Genomic DNA, 19,945 nt, shown 5'->3' with positions numbered 1-19,945 from the left:
GAGGTTCAGGATCGAACGAGAAGGTTGAGATGACCCAGTTTGCCAGACTGGGCGAAGGCCACACGGTGCTCATCTATGGTTTTCTCCCCTGGCTCTGTTGTTTGCTCATGTCGAATGAGGCAACCACCGCTTCATGACGCAACACAGAGCGTTCTGGTGCATTTTGCTGCACGTGCGATGCTTAGTTCCTGGGCCCCCGAGCGATTCAGGGCCCAAATCATCCGGGAGGCGCGGGCATATGTAATGAGATGCGCGTATGGATGTATGAAATGATTTATAAGGAAATAGAGGAGGTTTGATAGTGTTTACCTTGATGACTGGAGTGACAGGGCTCGGTGAGCCTCAGTCGGAAATGTCTGATCGGGACCTACGCTTGTCAATCGCGGGTGAGTCCTTGTGCGAACAGTTTTTGTATTAATGAACACATGCTCACCTTGATGGCCTGAGTGATGAGGTTTTGGAAAGCTTCGGTCAGAAATGTCCGACCGGAACCTTGATGACCTGAGTAACGGGGTTCGGAGAGCTTCAGTCGAAAATGTCCGACCGGGACCCGTGCTCGTCGTTCATGATGGAGTCGGCGTGGCCTACATGGGGCACCCCTTCGTTTCCTTACCTGTCATTCGGTGTCTATCCTTACCTGTCATTTGGGTTCTTTTAGGTCTAGCCTGGGGAAGCGGGGAGCCGCCCGCATGCGGTGGCGCTTCGGTTCCTGTGCCTGTCGTGTGGTTGTGGTTGATCATGCAGTAGTGGTGGGCCATGGCCAGGCCACGTCCCTTCTGATCAGGAGCCATTCCGTCGAGCAAAGCACGTCTCTTCGGTCAGGGCACATCTCATCTGCATTAAATGGAAAAGAGAGAAATTCTTGCCCCATCGTTCTGGCTTCCCCGATCGGCGCGTCCATCCCTAACCGTTGTTCCCTTTTCCTTAAGTAGGAGAAGGGAGAGGGTTTTTGTTCCGTTCTTTCGCCTGTTCTTCATCTGCCGCCGCCTTCTCTCTTCCTTTTTTGCCATGAGCGTTCCTGAGAGCCACGGAGGTTTCTAGGGAAGGAAGGGGAGAGAGCGAGGGAGAAGAGAGGAGCTCACCGAAATGTTGGACTAGAGGTCGTCCACCGTGAGGGTGTCGGTGCTGGAGGCTTTCGTCATGAAAGGGTTTCTGCCGCCGTAGGAGGTGGCGCACTAGAGGGTCCTCGGGAAGGAGGAGTTCCCACAACCTCGTCTCGACGAGGTGGTTTCTTCCCTTACCTTTCATGAGCGCGGATTAGGATAAAACGCGCACTGGTTCCTGCACGGGCTCCTCAACGAGTGGGGTCTAGAGCTGCAGCACCTCAATCCTATGGGGGTGCTGCACATCGCTGGTTTCATCACCGTCTGCGAGGCTTTCCTCGGGATGGAGCCGCACGCGGATCTCTTCCGAATTTTCTTCTCTGGGAGAGCTATGACGGCGGGGAACTCGGCCGAGACCGCACCGGTGGGGGGGGTTCGCCCTACAGAAGAAGCTAAACGCGGGAGGTGTGTATCCCGCGTACTCCCCATGTGACTCCAACCGGGGATGGCATGGGGAGTGGTTTTACATCCGGAATCCGGCGGAGGCGCCGTTCCCGGCGTTCACTAGTGGGAGGCCGGTGAAGCAGAAGAGTTGGTCATGGGGTTGCACCCACTCGGAGAGGCACAAGGTGGAGGTCATCGAGGAGGAGTTGAGGAAGCTTGTAAGGCTTGGCCTTGATGGGGTGCGGGTGTTCCACACCCTCTTCCACTGCTGGGTTGCGCCATTGGCGGAGCGGTCGCGGCCCTTGTGGATGTTCGGTGGCCGATCGGACTCAGACCGTGTGTCGCCGGAGGACCTGTCAGACGACGAGGTCTGGAGTCGCCTTGGCCGGGTGCTGCAGCTGAGGCCTAGGGATACGGTTGTGGGGAAACCCATACCGTTTAATACCTTGGTCGTGTCTAACCTGGTATGATCCTTTATGTTGTTCGTGTTTCTTCCTCTGCTTTTCCTGTTTCCTGATCCCGTGCCATCTGTTCTGTAGGGGCTCAAAAGGTACAAGTCCCAGCTGCACCTTCCTAGGAGACCAGAGGGCGGGGCCCGATAGGCCGCCCAGAAGGAGTCTGTAGACGCCCAAAAGAAGAAGAGAACCAGGGAGGTTCAGTGGAAGGAACAGAAGAAGAAGGAGGTCACCCAACGCATGAGGGCCGAGGAACGTAGGAGCGACGTCGAGTCGGAACTCGCGTCGGATGATCCTACAGATTTGGATGACATGGTCTTCTCCGATGAGGAGGAGAGTCAAGGGGTCGCTGTGACCTCGGCGGAGCGTCGCGACCCTGTGGCGACGTCCGCTGGTGAGGAGCAGGAGGCCACAAGGCGTGCGAGGTTCCCATGTCGAGGAAGCATGCAGCAAGCGTGGACATCATCGGCGAACGGGTGGTGAAGCGGACGCGGTCACCGTGCCCCTCGGTGGCGTCGCCGGTTCCGTCGTTGCCTGTGGCGGAAGCGGCTGAGCAAGCGGGGCGATCTGAGGAGCGGACTGGCCCTTGCGCGCCGATGGGACCGGTGCCAACACCTGGCTCGTAGCCAGAGGAGGCCCTACCTGCTGTGGGTGCGGTCGAGTAGTCCGGGCGTTCTAAGGAGCAGACTGGCGCTCAGACGACGCGCAACTTGCAGTCGGAGGATGCTCCACCCACTGCTCCGGTCGGGGAGTCCTGAGCCGGAGGGCATAGTGACCTGCAGGCCGGGTAAGAGCCAGTCGGGTCGACTCCACCCCCATCTAAAGTGAGGGGGCACGGGTTATAGTCTAGAAGCAGCCCTCATCCCATAGGTCCGTTGTTGTCGGGGCCTGCCTTCAGGGTCGTGCCGCTCACCTCCCGGTATGTTTCCCTTTGTTGCTCTCCGATCTTTTGCTGGTCGAGTCTTTTTGGAGTGTGACTCACCTGTATTTTTCGTCAGCAGCTGGGGGATGCCGGGGTTGAGCATCGCTCTGACCCCCGTGCAGGAGACTTGGAAGCCTACCCTGTAGCGTTCCATTCCAGGGGTGGTGGCCTCCGGGGCGGCTGCTGATAAGGCGGCAGTGGCGGCATCAGTGTTGGGGGCAATCCCGGTGCCGGTGGTGGGGGTTGCATTTGAGGTAACCCTCGTGGCCCCTCCTCCGCCGGTCGCGGTGGAGGAGACGAGGGAGGGCGAGCTCCCTATCTCACCCGGTGGAGGACCGCATGGCTTATCGTTGCTATCGGAGCCGAAGGCGCCGGAGGAAAGGGCAGCCAAGACTGAGTTGGGACGCCTAGCGGCGTTCGACGCGGATGAGGTGGTGGAGATCCCGTTCGACGACGAGGTGGACATTATGGAGGAGCCGCCAGTGTCGCCGCGGGAGCTGGTGGTGTCGCCACGGGAGCTGCGGTGTCACCGCAGGAGCTGGCAGCACCGCCGCGGGAGCTGGCGGTGGTCTAGTTAGAGGCTGGGCCCTCCGACGGTTCGCCGAAGGGTGACCTAGAGTGGCCTTGCCCTGAGGACCCATCGAAGGCACGGTTCGTCCTCCGGGATTCCCGGGAGCGTCAGCTCTAGGACATTTTTGGGGGGCAAGGGCATGCCGCGGTGTCCGAGCTCACCAAGTTGTCCGCGAAGCTCGAAAGCACCCGAAAGCAGGCTCAGTTCGCTCGGCAGTTGGTTGAGGGCGACCTATAGGTCGCCACGGAGGTGAGTTTCTAGTACTCGTCCTCAACCTTTGAATCTTTCGTCGGTTGTCTTTAGCATGCTTGTTTTCATAGGATATAAGGAAGATGCCATCCAGCAAGTCTTACTTCCTCCGGGCGGAACATGCCCGGATGGCTGAGCTCGAGCGCCGGGTAGAGTCTGCTCGCCGCGAGTCCCAGGACCGAGCGGCCGAGGCAGCCGTGGCGTGGGCGGAGGGGCAGCGTGCAGCGGAGCGGGCGACTGCCACCGAGCGAGGGCTCGAGGTGACGAAAGCTCGCCAGGCGGAGACTGAGGCGGGGTTGCGGACATCCCTAGCGAACACCGAGGCGGCACTTCAAGAGGCCTTGGCGGCCCTTAAGCCAGAGCGGAGTGCTCTGGCGTCGGAGTGGGCCGCCCTGGAGTCGGCAAGGAAGGCCCTAGAGGTGGAGCAGAGGGCCCGGTCAGAGGCAGACCAGGAGGTGCTCGTGTTTCGAGGCCGGGTGATGGGGACGGAGGAGGCGAATACCCGTCTGTGCGCGCAGGTGACTCGATGGGCGGAGGAATTCTCCACCCTTGAGAACTCTCGCGCTGGTACGTCCCCTTTCTTTTTTTTGTTGCATTGGTTTCTTTCTTCAGCCTGTTCCTGAGCCTGTTGCCCCTGCTTCAGAGCTAGATGGAAAGGTGAAGACGCTGGAGCAGGACCTGGAGATGACCAAGGCGACCCTCAGCCGGAATGCAGAAGAGCTGGCCAAGTCCCATGAAGAGCGATGTGCTCTTGAGGGGGACCTTGACCAGATCTGCAACGTTGCCCAGCTCATCATCTCAGAAGTCTTTGGGTTGGTGCCAAGCACTAGCGCGCCTGCTGTCCAGCTGGCGGAGATCCCAAACGCGGTCAAGGACCTTGTCAGGAGCAGGCTGTTTTATGGAGCGTCGGGGGTGCTGACTTCGGTGGCGACGTACCACCTGAAGCTGGACTTCGCCACTATCTGCGGCGGGTATGCTGAAGGCCTGAGCACGGAGGACATCCAATCAATCAGGGAGAGCTTGCTGCCGCACGCGCGGTCAGTGTCGGAGCAAGTCTCCGCCGAGTGGGTGATGGATATTCGCCGTGAAGACATGACCCGAAGCATGCATGGGGAGGATGCCTCTGAGCCTACAGATAGCACGGAGCCTGGTTCGGGGAGGAACATTGCCTCGGCTCCGATCGAGCCAAACGTCGTGCTACCGGGGAGTGAGCAGCCTGCGCCTTCGTCGGTCGCGCCGTCAGTAGATGTTGCCGGGCCGGTTTCATAGATTGCAGAGTATAAGTAGTTAGTAAACATAAAAAGTTTAAATTCATGGGGAAGCCCCTGTGTAAAACGTTCATGTGTGTTTTAATGACTGCAATCGGTTTTTGTTTTTGTGATGGAGTTGCTCCGTTCGGGGAAGCTTGTTCCCATTCGTTCCTTAGTTTTCCCTTAGCATAATTTTGTTTTTTATTTCTTTCTTTCTCATACCTGCCCGTTTGTTCCGTAGGCTGCAACTTTGCGAGCCCGGGGCATGGCCCGCGAAGCTCGGTCGGTCATAACCGTAGGAAAAGGCGGGGTGCGATCAGTCAGAATGTTTTAAAGCAAAGTTACGTAAGGTAAATCAAAGGAGCGAACTGCCCTTTTGTTCGGGTAGGAAGGAGTTTCTCCATATGAAAGTAAAAGAGTACTTAAAGTAAAAACAAAAACAAAGGGGTAGCAGAGCCCCCTAGTGGAGCCCCCGAGCGCCCCGAGCCGAAAAGTGTTCGGGTCGGGGTGCTCTTATAGGAGCGATCGCTAAGTAAACAAAAGGTAAGACTGAAACTTAGGAAAAGAAAGAACGACATAGCTGTTCCAAGGTGCTCAGAGAGTGCGTCGTCGTTGTTGTCCTTCAATCGGTAGGCGTCCGGTCAGATCACTTCATCCTTCAGTCGTCTGTATCCTTGCCCGCTGCTCCCCTTCTTCGGTTGCTGCCTCCTTGCCTTTTTCTTCCTTTGGCCTGCCAACCTACCTCAACAGGCGCTTGAGGAGCTGGCAGTCCTTGTAGAGGTGTTTGACGGGGTAGTCGTGGTTAGTGCACGGGCTCTCCATGAGATCGTGGAAGTGGCCCGGAGGGTCTTGCTGGGGCTGCGTGCCCGTGTGGTCGGCCGTGGCGACCGATGCGAAGTTGGCCGGTTAGCGGCGATCCTTTCTATTCTTTTTCCCCTCTGCGTGGAGGGGCCCTCGTCTTGATCCTGGCGCTTGGCCTTACCTTTGCCGCGGCCTCCGTTGAAGCGCAGTGGGAACGGCGCTTGCTGGAGGTGTTGGACAAAGGTCCGTGGTCCCAGGCTGTTAGGGCTGGGACTCTGGTCAACGCTGCGCGTATCTCGGTTCGGCCCGAGCCGCGCGTGGACAGGCGGTCGGCACGGAGCGGTCGTCAAGTCGAGGTGAGGTGCCATTGCGGCTGCCTGTGCCGCACTCTGTGGTTGTTGCGGTGATAGGGTGTAATGACCCATCTGCTACGTCCCTGTTCTGAAGACGGAGAGCGAGGTCGCGAGTCGGTGTCGCAATACGTTGCACTCTACTTGTTGAACGGCGGCGGTCTCCAGCAGCGTCCGGAGGTTTTGGTGGATCGCCCATTCGCTAGGGTCGTTCGGCTCGGACATGCCGTGTAGGAGCATTGCCGCGGCGGCAATGTTCTGACTGGCCCGAGCGAACTATGGGGGATCGGTCCCCCTAACCGGGGCATTGTGCTGGGGCTGACGGGCGTGACCTCGAGCGCCGTTCGCCGATCTATGCGCACGGGGCGCAGTGTAGTGCGCCGGGCATGCCGGCACAGCTGGTGGCTGATGCGGCCACTATAGTTGTAGACCCTACCCGTGCTCACGTGTGAGCCTAGGGGTCTCTGCGTGAGGGCCCGGAGGGGCATGGGTCCAGAAGGACTCTGTTACCCCTGGCGGCTATTCTAGAGCGTCCGCCACAGCGTACTACTGGGACGGACGGTGGCTAGGCGCCACGTCGCTGATGTTGGAGCCGTCACTCCCGACGTCGTCATCCATGATGTCGAGGAAATAGGTGGGAGCATAGCTCGCCATCCCCACGAACTCAGACGTGAGAGGGTGTGGCGCCAGCGCCTTCTGGAGTCCTCGGGCGTATGCATCCGTGGAAGACGTGAGGCCATAGGGGAACTAGTCGTACGGCGGTTGCGTTGGGGATAACGGGGTTCCGCCGGGTATTTGGCGGAGGACAGAACGTAGTAAGTGAATAACAGCATGTATATTACTCACAGCGGGGTTCGAGTAGAGAGTTTGCTCAGAATGAAGCGTAGATGCCACGCTGGATCCCAGAGTCGATGGAGGACGTCTACCCGACGGGTGCCGTGTCGCGAGTCTCCTCGCGGAAGTGAAGTACGCTGAGTCGGTCGGCGATGAAGTCTAGGCTTCCGAAGAGGAAGGCCTAGGATGGCTCGAAGATGGGTGGAACCCACATCCCAGCGGGCAAGAGTGCGGGGAACTCTAACGAGCCGAAGCGAATCGTATCGCCCGGGCCTGCCACGGTGGGGGTGGCAGAAGAATGGGCCACCCGATGACCAAAAAAGTGTTGAACGCACAACATCTTCCTCACGGATGGTGCCAACTGTTGGTGCAGAATGTGACCAACTAGGGAATATTTGTAGTTTTGCTGTACGTTGTGATCAGAGGTGGACTAGCACTCAATGATACAGGATTTATACTGGTTTGGGCAACGTGCCCTATGTTCATTTGGGGTCGATCGGTGACTTTACTCCCGAGCCTAGGTGCTCAAAGTCTGCAGTGGGGTTACAAACGAGAGGGAGAAAGATGGGGTGTACGAGAGGTCCGGTCGGCTCTGACCGGAAGGGCCGAGAGTGACAGGAACTTTGCTATGAGCTAAGTGTTCAAGTAGGTGCTTGAGGTCTGAACCTGATGGTTCTGTGGTTGTGAGCTATCGATCTAAGGAACTCTGGCCTACTGGAATCGGTCCCCTTTCTGTTGGAGGAAGCGCACCCCTTTTATAGATGAAGGGGACGGCTTTACAAGTGAGAGGGAAAGGGTGCGTGTGCTACTGAGCCTTGCTGTCCACGCTTACCGAGCCTTGTTGCCCACACCGGCGGGTTCCAAATAATGGTGGGCGCCTACAATATTGTTGATGTCGCTGTAGAATGTCAGATGCATACGGGAGGTTGTGCCGCCTTTTTCAGGAACGGTGGACGTCGATACCTGCAAATACTGTTTGATGCCTAAAGGCATGTGAGGAGTCTCGCTATGTTCACCCGATACGGTAAATCCTGGTGCCCATACCGCTATCGATGTCTAGAGACACGCGGGGGGTCTTACCGTATGAGAGTTTTAGCGGCGCCTACAATACTGTAGAGGGAGATGTCGGCGCCTACAATACTGTTTGTGTCAGGGTGGCCGCAGAGTACTGTTTCGTGCAGGGTATGGTCCCTGGTACAGTGGTTTTGACTTGTGAGCCTTGCCTTGCCTTTCTCTGCACGTCTTCTGATTCCTACCGAACGGGGCGTCCCCGGTCGGATGGCTCCAGTCGGCTCTGAGTGCGCCGGTCGGAGAAGAGCGGTGAGTAGGGTTCCTACGAGCCCCGGTCGGAGGGACGCGGGGTCAGAGTCGGAAGTAGGGCTCGGGGCAGGCCTTCCGATCGGAGGCCATCCGGAGACGGCTGGAGCCCGAATCGAGCGTTCCGGTCGGATAGGTGGGCTGAAGTAGCCGACGAGCGGGCGTTGCTCTTCTTGGATCTGGCCTTCCAGTCGGTTGCTGGACCGCCCCTTTGCCCTGTTTTTAGACTCTTGGGCCGAGCCTTGGCGCAGAAGTCTGTCCCCGAGGGACCCCGAGTTTATGAACCCGACAACTATTATAATAGAAACTTGATGTGGCTAGATTTGTAAGCAATTTTATTATACCATCAGTTTATAAGCATAAATAATATAATATAAAATAATGATTTGTCAAAGAGTCACCGGATAAAATGGAACCTGGGGAGTAAATTTTTGAAACCGGAATACATTGGAACGTAGGCATCTTAAGCTGAAGCAAATAAAACAATGTTGTTTCTTTTCTGGTGGATGAGAGAAAGTCATTCTTACGCACCGTATAGGGGCATGAATCAAGAATTCTTTTTTCGACTCAGGTAGACATTAAAATTATATATATTGTTTTGTTTGTTGTATAGTGACTCAAATCCTGCTCGGACTCGGGCCTAAGAGAGATGTGCTATGAGAATTTCTAGTTTTGGTAGGACTTGAGTGTACAATTTTACTTGAAGTAGGACTCCTGCCTGCAAGGATGGGGTCTTGGATCAAACTATATAAACAAAGGTTAATTAGATTTGTCCTATTATACAAAATATTGCAACCATATTAATCAATTTAATATTTAACTCAAAACACATAAGCACGTGACAGACCAAACAACGTCAATAGGCCGCGATCACGTCATTATAAATTCCGCACTTGATCGCACTAAAAACAAAGCTAGGAGAGTTTTAAAGCTGTAGCTAATTATTTAAACAAAAAGACCATACAGGAAAGAATGGATTATAGGAAGAACGTGAAGGCTGTATGTGCTGTTGGTGAACATACCGTACTTGGCTTTTCAGGCATGCATGCCGTTCGCTGGCTTATTTGGGTACAGCAGTATGGCCGGCCTGGCTTGCATCTCGGTGACTCACACAGCACGACGCTGGGTCTCGATCGGGCGTAGGACTGGGCATCGGGGCGGCGACGGCCAGCAATAAGTAGAAGATCGATGACATACAGCTCGACGGGGTGGCAGCGGACGTTGCTTGACGCGAAGCTCGTCAGCGGTTTGCAGACGGCGGCGAGGCAGCAGACGGCAACGGCGATGGCGACGGCGAGAGAAAGAGAAGAAAAATATAATTTACTATACGAGGGATATCCCAAACTAGGGGCTCCCCTTACGGTAGTTTTGGTGTACTTTGCCCAAGGGGTTGGTTGATATATATAGGAAGAAAAACTCCCCACATCTACATCAACTAGCAATATGGTACTAATTAATGTTACACCCTCCACATTTACTCATGGGCATAAATAATCATTGAAGCCCATTAGTAAATAAATGCATGGGCCTTTAGGATTTATTAGGATTATTGCACATGGGCTTTAAGCATTAGGAAAAATGAGAAATTTATTATTTTCGGAATTAATTAATTTCGTGGATAAAATAATTCTAGAAAAGTCCAGAATTGATATTTAAGCCACGAAAAATACTCCGAGACCTCCGAAAATTTGGGGAAAATTCTCAGAGACACTTTGGAACATGATGAACCCAAATAAAGTATTTGGAGCTCATAAAAATATTGTTGGGAACTTGGAACATAAAGATTAAGGTGAAGGAGGTAGGAATTAAATTCCAGAAAGAAGCTGGTAAATTCCTAGAGATAGATATTCGTCTCCTAAACGTATAAAACACACACTTTTGCACATAGAAACACGAGGTGCGACCAGCATAAATGCAACAAACATGTTTCTACCATATGATAAATTTTAAATTAATGAAAATTTTTATTTTCCTATGTTTTCATGTGCACAATAATTCACAAATAAATCATTTTAACTCTATCTTCAAAAGTGGCAAATTTTGGGGTGTTACAGTTCCACCCCCTTAAAATGAATCTCGTCCTCGAGATTCGAACAATGTCGACTAGGAGATAGGGGTACTTCGCCTCTAGATTCTTCTTTACTTCGTCATGTAGTTCGATCGTCTTGATAATGATCTCACTTCACTTTACATACCTGTTAACCTTGCTCCAAGTAACTTATCAAACTGATTCCAAGATTCTGACAAATACCTTGAACAATTCTCAGGTAACTCCAATCACTAGGCCAGCTTCCTATAATACCAATTCTCTTTCTTAAAATATCCACCTTCCGATAAAGCCTGATGATTCTCTTGGTCAGAAGGAGATTCTCTTACCAATCTTCAAAACATTAATGATTCCTATCAAGTTGCTCAAACTTAGAATACAATTCCTAGCCCTTGGTGTCACCCGAATCTTCTTAGCACAATTCTCCATTGCTAAGGGCATCGGTCGCGACTTTTGCTTCTCCAGGTGATAGCACTTTTCCAAGTCATAAGCAATTTCATTCCAACGAGGGTAACACAAGCTCAAGACCAACTTAGTGAAGATGTCCTGTAGATTCTTGTGTTCCTCCTAGATATCACTTTTACTTCTAAAAAGACAGTACTTCCATGCTCCATAATGGATAACTCTAGATGCATGTTAGGTAGTTCAACTCACGCTTCCTTAGTTGACTTAATAAACAAGGTACTATATTTTTCTTCTTGCATCAGGACACATCCCACACCTTGACAAGGTGCAGCATTGTGGTTATGAAGCTCTTGTCCGGATCTGGCAAAGCTAATACATAGGTTTTACTTCAACCTTGTCTTGGATTCCTTCAAACATTTAGCTGAGGTCTTTTGATCCACACTAACTTAAAACTTCTTCCAGTAGCCTAATGATCGTGGTTAAACCTCCCTTGAACCTTTAATCAAACCTCATTGAGACTCTGAATTTCTCTTACATCTTTGGGTACCACCACGCTTCTGCTGCACAAACTAGAACGTAGGATACTTCACCTTACAAATTCTTCAACTTGGCTACCCCCTTAAGAAAAGATAAACTAGGGGACACCAAGCATAGCTTGCACATTCGTTTAGATGAGCTAACTAGTATCAAATCATTCTGACATCCCAATGATACGCTCGTATATAGGCAAGAATCAAGAAATTCAGAAATTCCTCGCGAGCAGAAAAACAGCAGCATAGTAAAACAGCTATAATTCTCATTATATTAATCCAATGAAGTTGTAGCTTAGATTGTTGGAAATATTATAAAATTCTCCACAACTCCCTTATAGAACACTTTTCCAAATTCTGGAGTTAACGTGGTCGAAAACAGTGCACAACAGAAACTGTTCTGGGTTCCAAACAGCACAGATGCATCGGCTTGTGATTTTCGTATCTCCATAACCAAAATAGCTATCAGGATGATTCTTGCACTCAGAGAAATATATTGATGTCTACTATTGTCTAGAATTTTCTCATGATTTTTAGTCATCTAAGATTAGAGATATAAGCTAAAGAGTGCAGACTGCTTCGAAAAGACAGGATAAGGAAAACAGAAGAAAACCAAAACCCCTGTATTTATTTCACTAATCCTTATACCTTATGCCTATAAGCTAAATAAAATTGTGGGAACACCCAACAAGATTATTACAATCATTACAAAGATTCAACACAATCATAAGCATAATGACAATTCAACAAACAATAATGGTGCACAACTCAATCATTGACTCAACTTGCGATACTATCGTCCTTGTTGTATTAGGAGTAACAATCCTAAGACTTATCTTCAGATTACGCAAGAAGGTGATTAGGAACAGTTCTAAAAGCAAATCAAATCAAGGAGTAAAGATGAGAACAAAGGCTTTAAAATAAGCACCAAGGTAGAGATAAATAACAAGGATAGAGATATAGTAGAGAAGAAAATATCAAGGTTCATGGATCAAGGGTTTTTACAGCAACTTCTAAACCTTAGAACGACCAGTTTCTACTAGGCTTGCGTCCTACAGTCAGCATTGCTCTGATACCACTTTGTAGCATCCGGTTTTAAGAACAAAACTAGATACACACCATATGTGAGCCCAGGAAGTCAAATCTCACATAGAGCTACAAATAAGGGTAATATCAATAGACAATGCTTAAATACATAGTGTATTAGTGTAAATAATATAACCTCAGAGTATAGACAGCGGAAAGACAACTCCAATCTTCAGGCGAATACTCCAAATCCACAGGGACAACTGACTGGTTGATCACAAGCCTAATTCCTCCAAACTCCAGCAATCTGGTACCCATCCGGGATTTTTATCCAAATAATTGAAAATAAAGCAAGCGTAAGTACATGTCGTACTCAACAAATATAACATGGGGTTCATGAGGCTCAAAAGGCTGACACTGGTTTACTGCGATTAGCTTTTAATGAGTCATTTTTTAGCAATTGAGTAGAAACAAGTTTATCACAAGCCCATATAAACACATGATCAGGTAAACATGAATAATGAATAGCATAAACAGTAATCATTAATAAGCATCCTCATTATCAGTATCATCTATGTTCATCATCATTATCCATTAGTAATCATCTATTCCGTAAGGGTTCCAAGGCCGCTCGTGACCATGAGCACGGCTGATATACCAGTTTTACACTCTGCAGAGGTTGTACACTTTCACCGTGAGTCGTGATTTACCCTTTCGCCCGAGGTAGCTAATCTCTTGACCCACTTCCAAGGAAGGTCGGCAGGGTTCACTATGAAGCCTTTCAAAGGTTCGTCTAACAAGTTAGGGCCGCTAGGTTTCTGTGGCCTGTGAATATAGGGCTCCCCTTCCGACAGGCACAATGACGCGCGGCCTATACACTAACAGACAGAGGCCGCACTATATCCAACCCGGAACACACCCCTCTTGCGCCATAAAGGTAACCACTAACAAGCTAGAAAATGTCCTCATACTGAGCTAAAGCCAGAGCCATGTAGCCCTCACAGCTGTACTGTAAGTCCTGGATGATCACTTACAGATAAGTTCTGAGGGAGAGAAATCTAGAGCACCATAAAAATAACCCAATGCTCTAGCCCCCTGGTTCCATGTTGCTAAAAAGCATCTTTTAGTGTTTATTGCATATTTCGTTAGTCAAGTTACAAGATCATGGTTGTAGTTGAGCACTAGCATCAAACTACCCAATGCAATACCCCAAAGGTTTCAAGGCACAAGTACAAAAGACTAGGATATCCTTAGTGGTAGTCAAGGTAGACACATGCAGTATGAATTAAATGATTAAAGGTGTATAGGACAATAAGGAAGATCCCATGCTATACTTGCCTTTTACACTTGATCAAACTTCCTCATAATTTGCTTCTGGTTATCACCTTCCGGTCTTCATCGCTCACAAACGATTCTCGTTCTACTCATAGCAAGCACCACGCATAGGCAAACATACAAGTAACAAATAAAAGCAACTAAGAACAATTCACCACACGAGAGAAACAACATACTAAAAGAGAGCTCGTCACTACGGTCACAAGATCACAAGAAACGTCGAGAACGGAACTACCGTTGAAAGGAACGACTACCGGGAGATTTATATTATAAAAGTAAAGAAAAGCCTACCTGCTTGATTTGTTTTAATTTAGCAAAACTATATGCAGCATGTTAATTCAGATTAGACAAAACATATTTTAATTCTAAAATCTGGGTTAGACTAATCATATTTTATTTATAAATATTATTATATAGTTTAGGCAAATTAAAGTTAACCGTGCAACAAGAAAGTTTCGTGTTACACCCTCCACATTTACATCAACATCAACTAGCAATATGGTACTAATTGATGTTACACCCTCCACATTTACTCATGGGCCTAAATAATCATTGAAGCCCATTAGTAAATAAATGCATGGGCCTTCAGGATTATTAGGATTATTGCACATGGGCTTTAAGCATTAGGAAAAATGAGAAATTTATTATTTTCGGAATTAATTAATTTCGTGGATAAAATAATTCTAGAAAAGTCCAGAATTGATATTTAAGCCACGAAAAATACTCTGAGACCTCCGAAAATTTGGGGAAAATTCTCAGAGACACTTTGGAACATGATGAACCCAAATAAAGTATTTGGAGCTCATAAAAAGATTGTTGGAAACTTGGAACATAAAGATTAAGGTGAAGGAGGTAGGAATTAAATTCCAGAAAGAAGCTGGTAAATTCCTAGAGATAGATATTCATCTCCTAAATGTATAAAACACACACTTTTGCACATAGAAACACGAGGTGCGACCGGCATGAATGCAACAAACACGTTTCTACCTTATGATAAATTTTAAATTAATGAAAAATTTTATTTTCCTATGTTTTCATGTGCACAATAATTTACAAATAAATCATTTTAACTCTATCTTCAAAAGTGACAAATTTTGGGGTGTTACACCCTTCTCCAATCCCTAACTCTAGATCGAGGGCAGCTTTCTTCTTCACTGACGTTGTCCAGGAAATTGGTAGCGTTTCGCGGTTCACTTGGTCTCTGGCGACAATGAGGCAGATTGGGCATCCTAGATCCATGAATGTTGACATCAGTGCTACAATATATGGCGGTCCAGTAGTGTTGCAATGGCTATCACTACTACAATAATGATTGTCGGCAGCGAGAGCATTTTTGGGCAGAGGCGGCTCCTGATTGAGACACTTCTATAGTGCTGTGGGGGCTTCCCCTAGCCTCCTATATATCCTCGCTGGGGATCAGCACGGAGGAGGCCAAGGGTTACCGGCCCAAGGGAAAAAGGAAAGCAAAGGTAGCTAACCGAACAACGAGGTGTTGTGCTAAATTCTGGAGTAAATGGCCATTAATTCATCATCATTACAGTGCCACCCACCAGGTATTTATTGATCACACCCGGGGGTTGGAGTGAATTTACATCATGCCCTCACCAGCGGGTCAATTCTTTATAGGTGCATGAGGGCACAATAGTCATTTCTCATGCTCTTCCTAGAACTACCCACGTTGATGACGCCGTGAACACCGTTGCTGGGACCATTGTCCCCGTCAGACGCCGCAGATCTGGCTCCACAAGGGTCGTGTCTCCCACGCAAGGGGACCTCGCCGGGCGATGTCATATCTACAGCTGCATAGGATCGGGGTTACCTCTGTTGGTCGGGTTAGTTAGGAAACCTTCACCGTGGATACTGCTCAATAGGGCGACTCTACTAAGGGCAGACGAGGGTCCAGCTTGTGGGCGAGAGTCGACCGGGTTGGCGCGTCAGAGGCATTCCCCCCAACAGTAGCCCTCGGAGGTTTGGTCCAGCCTGATGGGCCTAAGCAGCACAAAAACCGGGGGAGGCGAGCGGAGCTCCAGCCCGTAGGCCCCCTAGCCCAAGTGACGCCACATCTGCCTTCGGCTACTAGCACTCGACCCGAGGTATTTTGATGGGCGCGTCTTTTGAGGAGTTGGTTATGCGTGGTGGCATGAAAGGGGGTGCGTTTTTGCAAGTTTCGGTGAGTCGCTCCTTGTTTTTCAGGATCACACCGATCCCGGCGGGCGCGTGGTGGGGGGTTGTGCCTATAAGTCGAAGCGGTAGGTGGGATGCGTTCTTTTCTAGGTTCACTTGTTGTCAATTGTTGCCTCTGAGATGAGATGTTGAGTGCAAAGCTTTTCACTGAGCGGAGGTTGGGCGCTTGGCGAGGGTTGTTGTTGCTGAGGGTTCTTTGGTGAGTGGATCTGTTGGCCTTGCTTGGGCTTGAGTACTGGTGAGTTGTTCTCCTCGCTCCGTAGGTGTTCGATGGCTTGGTTGGTGTTTCGTGGGCTAAGCGGTTATCTTGCTTTTGTCAGTGATGGCTTGTACTATGCAGACCGCGAAACTGGCTGTGTGCTTGGAAGGCGCATCCAAACAGGAGGTTGAATCTTTTGATTTTTGGGATAGAGAGACGGTGGACCAGAGTTAGCCGGTGGTTAGAGGATATGCGTGATGGCGCCATAGGCTGGGGACACGCTCAAGCTCTAAGCATCGCAGAAATCATTCCGCGTTGAAGAGTAGCTAATTTGAGAATTTTTTTCTTTGCTGAGATTAATTAATTAATTAATTTAAAACATATAAAAAATCAATGGTTCAGATTTCTTTCAGAACCTCTTAGTAAGTGAGGAGAATACTGTAGCAGTACCCTCAAAGTAAACTAAATTTCAAATTTTGTAAGCTAAAAATGTTTTTTTTACTCTAGAAAAAGTTTCCAATGAAAAACTTTTGAACTATAATGTTGTGGATCGAGTTGAACTCTACAATTTTGGTACTAAGTTCATCTTTATCCGACTACATATCAAAAAGTGATGAATTAATTTTAATGTACCTATTTAGAGACAACCCCATAAGAAGTGAAGAGCACCACCTCTGTTAATCTATTTCTAGAGCCGGTACATTTAGGGTCTATTTGGTAGGGCTGCTCTCTGGCGTCGGCTCCAGCTCCTCTGTAGGAGCCCTAATAAACGTTTCATAGGAGGAGCCATTTTTTAATGAAAAAACAGGACCCAGTAGGCTTTTTTAATAGCTGTTAATATTCAAGTTTAGAGGAGGACATCTTGATAGGACGACCTCTTTTTTTAAGCGATCAATAGAGGCGGACGACCGCTTCTGTAAATAGACATGGCTGACCATTTATAGCGGCGGATTCTAAAATTGTCCATCTAGGTTACTAGACAGTTTGATTCAAAAAAAGTGTCTAGTAGCAGTGTAATAATTTAATATCTGTCTGTTACAAACACAATATAGATTGGGCACTGAATAAGATAACATTATTGCTGCACAACGATGCATACTTCCTCCTGATTATTAAAAGCACATACACGATAGGTGGGAAATCACATGAGTTTTGCTAGTTCTTGCAGGAAAGCTTGAGCATGCTCCTCCTTGACAAATGCCGAGCACACATTGGCCCCGCCTTCGCCTTGGCACGGCGGGCACACAATGCAGGCTGGAGACGACGGCGTGTTTCCTGCTGCATATGACGTCACTCTAGCCGCTTTCCCGCTACCAAAGTCGGCGTCCTCAAAGCCAAGATTTCGCCAAGATGTCACCAGCAACTCGTTGTACCGAAGTTGTGGACCAAATAACTGCTGCATCTGACCCTTATTGGCTTCCGTCAGGATGCTGATTTGATTCACAATGGATGTGTGAGGTATGTCCTCCTTGGCACGCTTGATCATCTTGACTAGGTCCAAGATATCTGCACTCGCCACGGTACCACTTGGTGCCATGAGAAACTGGCACGATGTGCAATTGCCGTAGTATCCTGGCTTGGCGCCCACATGCTTCCGCACATTGGCGCTAAACATCAGCACGGCTGGGGTCTCTGAATTTGACATAATTGCACGGGTTCGGCACTGCCATAATACTGCACAGACAGCCTCAAACATGGTACATGGCTGGCAATCGAAGCGACTGCCAAATTCAGCTCTGATGAGGTTAATTGATCTCGAAGGGACAGTGATGTCAAGGTAGGCAAGGTGCGATGGAACAAGCGTCAGCATAACCTGCCGTAACGCATCGTCCATGGATGGAGGGAGACGTGGGAGTGAATCATCCAACCTAACTGGAATGATAGACGGTGAAGACAACCCACGGGCAAGCTCGCCAACGGCCTGCAAGAACTGAGCCATCCCAGCGCCGTCGGCGATAACGTGGTTCCAGGTAACCCCGAGAACAAATCCACCGCAGGAGAACTCTGTCACCTGCATCAGCAACAAAGGATCAGCGCGGCCACAGCCCTTTGCAGGGTAGTAGATGGCCAGCTCCTGTAGAAGCGCCCTTTCGCATGGTGAGTGGTCTAAGAATATGGCTTCCTTCAAGGCACAGTTGCTGCAAGATGCTGAGATGAATGCCACGCCCTCGCCGTTGCACAGAATGTGATCCTCCTCACCACCATCATCGATTCCTGCAACAATGCGACCAGCGAAAGGATTGTAGTGGACAAGTGTTTCAGACAACGCTCTCATTATGGTGTTGGCCGGTTCATGGATTGGATTTTCAAACACAAGCAACACTGTGACTGGTATTTTTCCGACAACCTTGTCAAAGGCCGAAAGTTTAATGGTGTCGCTCTTTGTAACCGGCCTTGATGGCCTGACAACTACTGGTGATGACTTCCTCACCACAGCACTCATTGTTTTGTGTGTAGTATGTATGTTGATGCTCTGATTCAAGCTGCATCTTGGCCCCGTAGCTTCCCTCGCATATATATAAACCTGTTGTGCTTTACCTGTGGACATGTAAAGTCAAACTTGTGACCCATCAGCACGCAGCAGCTCCATACATGGATTAAATATCTGTAATTTTATAATTTGCATGTGATGATGACAACTGGTTTTCCTCAAGTGTAGTAAAGGAATAATCCCCTTCATTATCATACAATCGGAGGGCACACGCTTGCTACTCGTCCTGTCCTGAATTATAAGGAATAAATGCAATTTCAGGACATATTATAGGGTAATAAGATAAATGACGCATACAACCATCCCTGATTACCATATTCGGTTTGGTGATAGTAGACATTAAACGCTAGGTACGCATGTGAATGTTGCCTTTCAGAATATTTATTCGCCTAGAATCCATTATAATTTGGTACATATTTTGAACTCTTGATCCTTATATTTTAGAATGGAGGGAGCACCTTGTGCGAACCACCTACTCAGCATTATTCTCTACGCGGATATCATTGTCTGATTTCATAAGGGCAGTACAAAACAAAAAACTATGATGATTTCTATGTTTATTAATTATTAAGGCACGAACTATGCAAAATTGTGATGTTTCACTGCAGTTAAGGAAGAGAGCTGAGGGATAAGAAAATGGTTTCCTAGAGAAGAAACTATATCTATACAGGAACCAAGATATATGAAGATGTGTGATTCGTAGATGATAGGAGAACGAAGACAAGTGATTGGACCAAATTTGTTTTGAAAAAACCATTCACTGAGAATATGGATTCTATGTGCAGTGTAACATGACTGGATAAATATAGAAACTCTCTTTTAGTTTCTAAGTTGGAACTGCCTGAGTCGATCAAAGCTTCACTCAGTACAACAACGAGTCATCGTGTAAACCATGGATGATCCATGACATAAAAATTAATGTAAGTCGTCCCACTTTATTGTTGGTTTAAACAATGATGTATGAATTAAATTGCCTAAGTCCTGCTTGTTTCCTTCACACAGGTTATGGAAAAGGTCACCAAACTTTGCCAAAAATGGAGGGAAATTTTAAATAGATATAATAAAACAAAAAACAAAAAGAGCATATAAAAATTTATCCAAGAACAAGGGTTCCAACACATCATTTTATAATTTTAATATTTTCATGCAGCCCATTGGGCAAACAAGTATGCAAATAAATCATGCAAAGGCTCAACATCGAAACAATATTTGATCTGTGCAAAATCATGCCTATACTCAAGTTCATCTCAATCCACATGAAATGGGATGGATTAGGGTGAAAAATAAACTAATTTTTCATCCCAATTTCTCCTAACCCATGTGAATTAAGGTGGGTTAGACACTAGTACAAAAATGATTCTTGTTGACACTTGCTACTTTATTACTAGTGGTTTATAATGTATAGGCGCCTGGAGAAATGAAACTGTGAGCCTAAGATAGTCTGTGTACTAGTGAGAGTGCAGGCATAAGAGGTTTAGGATGATTAGCCTTT

The 19,945-nt window shown here is 48.5% G+C and overlaps 2 protein-coding genes across 2 annotated transcripts; one reads left to right on the top strand and one right to left on the bottom strand.

Moving 5' to 3' along the window:
• Positions 1-3,812: 3,812 nt before the first annotated feature.
• LOC136480462 (uncharacterized) lies at positions 3,813-4,953 on the top strand. The gene is made up of 3 exons (XM_066477996.1): positions 3,813-4,202; positions 4,297-4,616; positions 4,698-4,953. Exons 1-3 carry the CDS (start codon positions 3,813-3,815, stop codon positions 4,951-4,953), a joined length of 966 nt encoding a protein of 321 aa, XP_066334093.1.
• A 12,150-nt stretch (positions 4,954-17,103) lies between these two features.
• On the bottom strand, positions 17,104-18,405 carry LOC136480461 (acyl transferase 15-like). Its single transcript, XM_066477995.1, has one exon. It carries the CDS (start codon positions 18,403-18,405, stop codon positions 17,104-17,106), a length of 1,302 nt encoding a protein of 433 aa, XP_066334092.1.
• Between the last annotated feature and the right edge of the window lie 1,540 nt (positions 18,406-19,945).

This window comes from Miscanthus floridulus, chromosome 9, assembly GCF_019320115.1.
Source record: "Miscanthus floridulus cultivar M001 chromosome 9, ASM1932011v1, whole genome shotgun sequence".
Lineage (NCBI taxonomy): Eukaryota > Viridiplantae > Streptophyta > Magnoliopsida > Poales > Poaceae > Miscanthus > Miscanthus floridulus.
Note: the sequence above shows the minus strand (reverse complement) of the source record. Positions and strands in the feature narration are given on the sequence as shown.